The following is a 954-nucleotide window of genomic DNA, read 5'->3' on the forward strand; positions in this document are numbered from 1 at the left end:
ATGTCCAACAGCAGCTCCATCACCCAGTTCCTCCTCCTGACATTCGCAGACACACGGGAGCTGCAGCTCTTGCACTTCTGGCTCTTCCTGGGCATCTACCTGGCTGCCCTCCTGGGCAACGGCCTCATCTTCACCACTATCGCCTGTGACCACCACCTTCACATCCCCATGTACTTCTTCCTTCTCAACCTGTCTGTTCTTGACCTGGGATCCATCACCACCGTTGTCCCCAAAGCCATGGCCAATTCTCTCTGGAACAGCAGGGCCATTTCCTACACAGGATGTGTTGCCCAGGTCTTTCTCTTTATCTTCTTGTTTGCTGCAGAGTATTACCTTCTCACTGTTATGTCCTATGACCGCTACATTGCCATCTGCAAACCCCTGCACTACGGGACCCTCCTGGGCAGCAGAGCTTGTGTCCACATGGCAGCAGCTGCCTGGGGCGCTGGGTTTCTCAATGCTCTGCTGCACACGGCCAATACATTTTCCCTGCCCCTCTGCCAGGGCAATGCTGTGGAACAGTTCTTCTGTGAAATCCCTCAGATCCTCAAGCTCTCCTGCTCACAGTCCTACCTCAGGGAAGTTGGGCTTCTTGTGGTCAGTCTTATAGTAACATTTGTCTGTTTTGTTTTCATTGTGGTGTCCTATGTGCAGATCTTCAGGGCTGTGCTGAGGATCCCCTCGGAGCAGGGACGGCACAAAGCCTTTTCCATGTGCCTCCCTCACCTGGCCGTGGTCTCCCTCTTTGTCAGCGCTGCCATGTTTACTTACCTGAAGCCTCCCTCGAGCTCCTCCTCTTCCCTGGATCTGGTGGTTACACTTCTGTATGCGGTGGTTCCTCCAGCTTTGAACCCCCTCATCTACAGCATGAGGAACACGGAAATCAAGCATGCAGTCTGGAAATTGATCACTGGAAGTTTCTCTGAGGCAGTAAAGTCTCCATCTTCTGCGTAG

The 954-nt window shown here is 53.1% G+C and overlaps 1 protein-coding gene across 1 annotated transcript; it reads left to right on the top strand.

The window, feature by feature from the left end:
- LOC128850586 (olfactory receptor 14A16-like) lies at positions 1–954 on the top strand. The gene has a single exon (XM_054055543.1). The coding sequence runs from the start codon at positions 1–3 to the stop codon at positions 952–954; it is 954 nt and encodes a 317-aa protein (XP_053911518.1).

This window comes from Cuculus canorus, unplaced genomic scaffold (assembly GCF_017976375.1).
Source record: "Cuculus canorus isolate bCucCan1 unplaced genomic scaffold, bCucCan1.pri scaffold_105_arrow_ctg1, whole genome shotgun sequence".
NCBI classification, from domain to species: domain Eukaryota; kingdom Metazoa; phylum Chordata; class Aves; order Cuculiformes; family Cuculidae; genus Cuculus; species Cuculus canorus.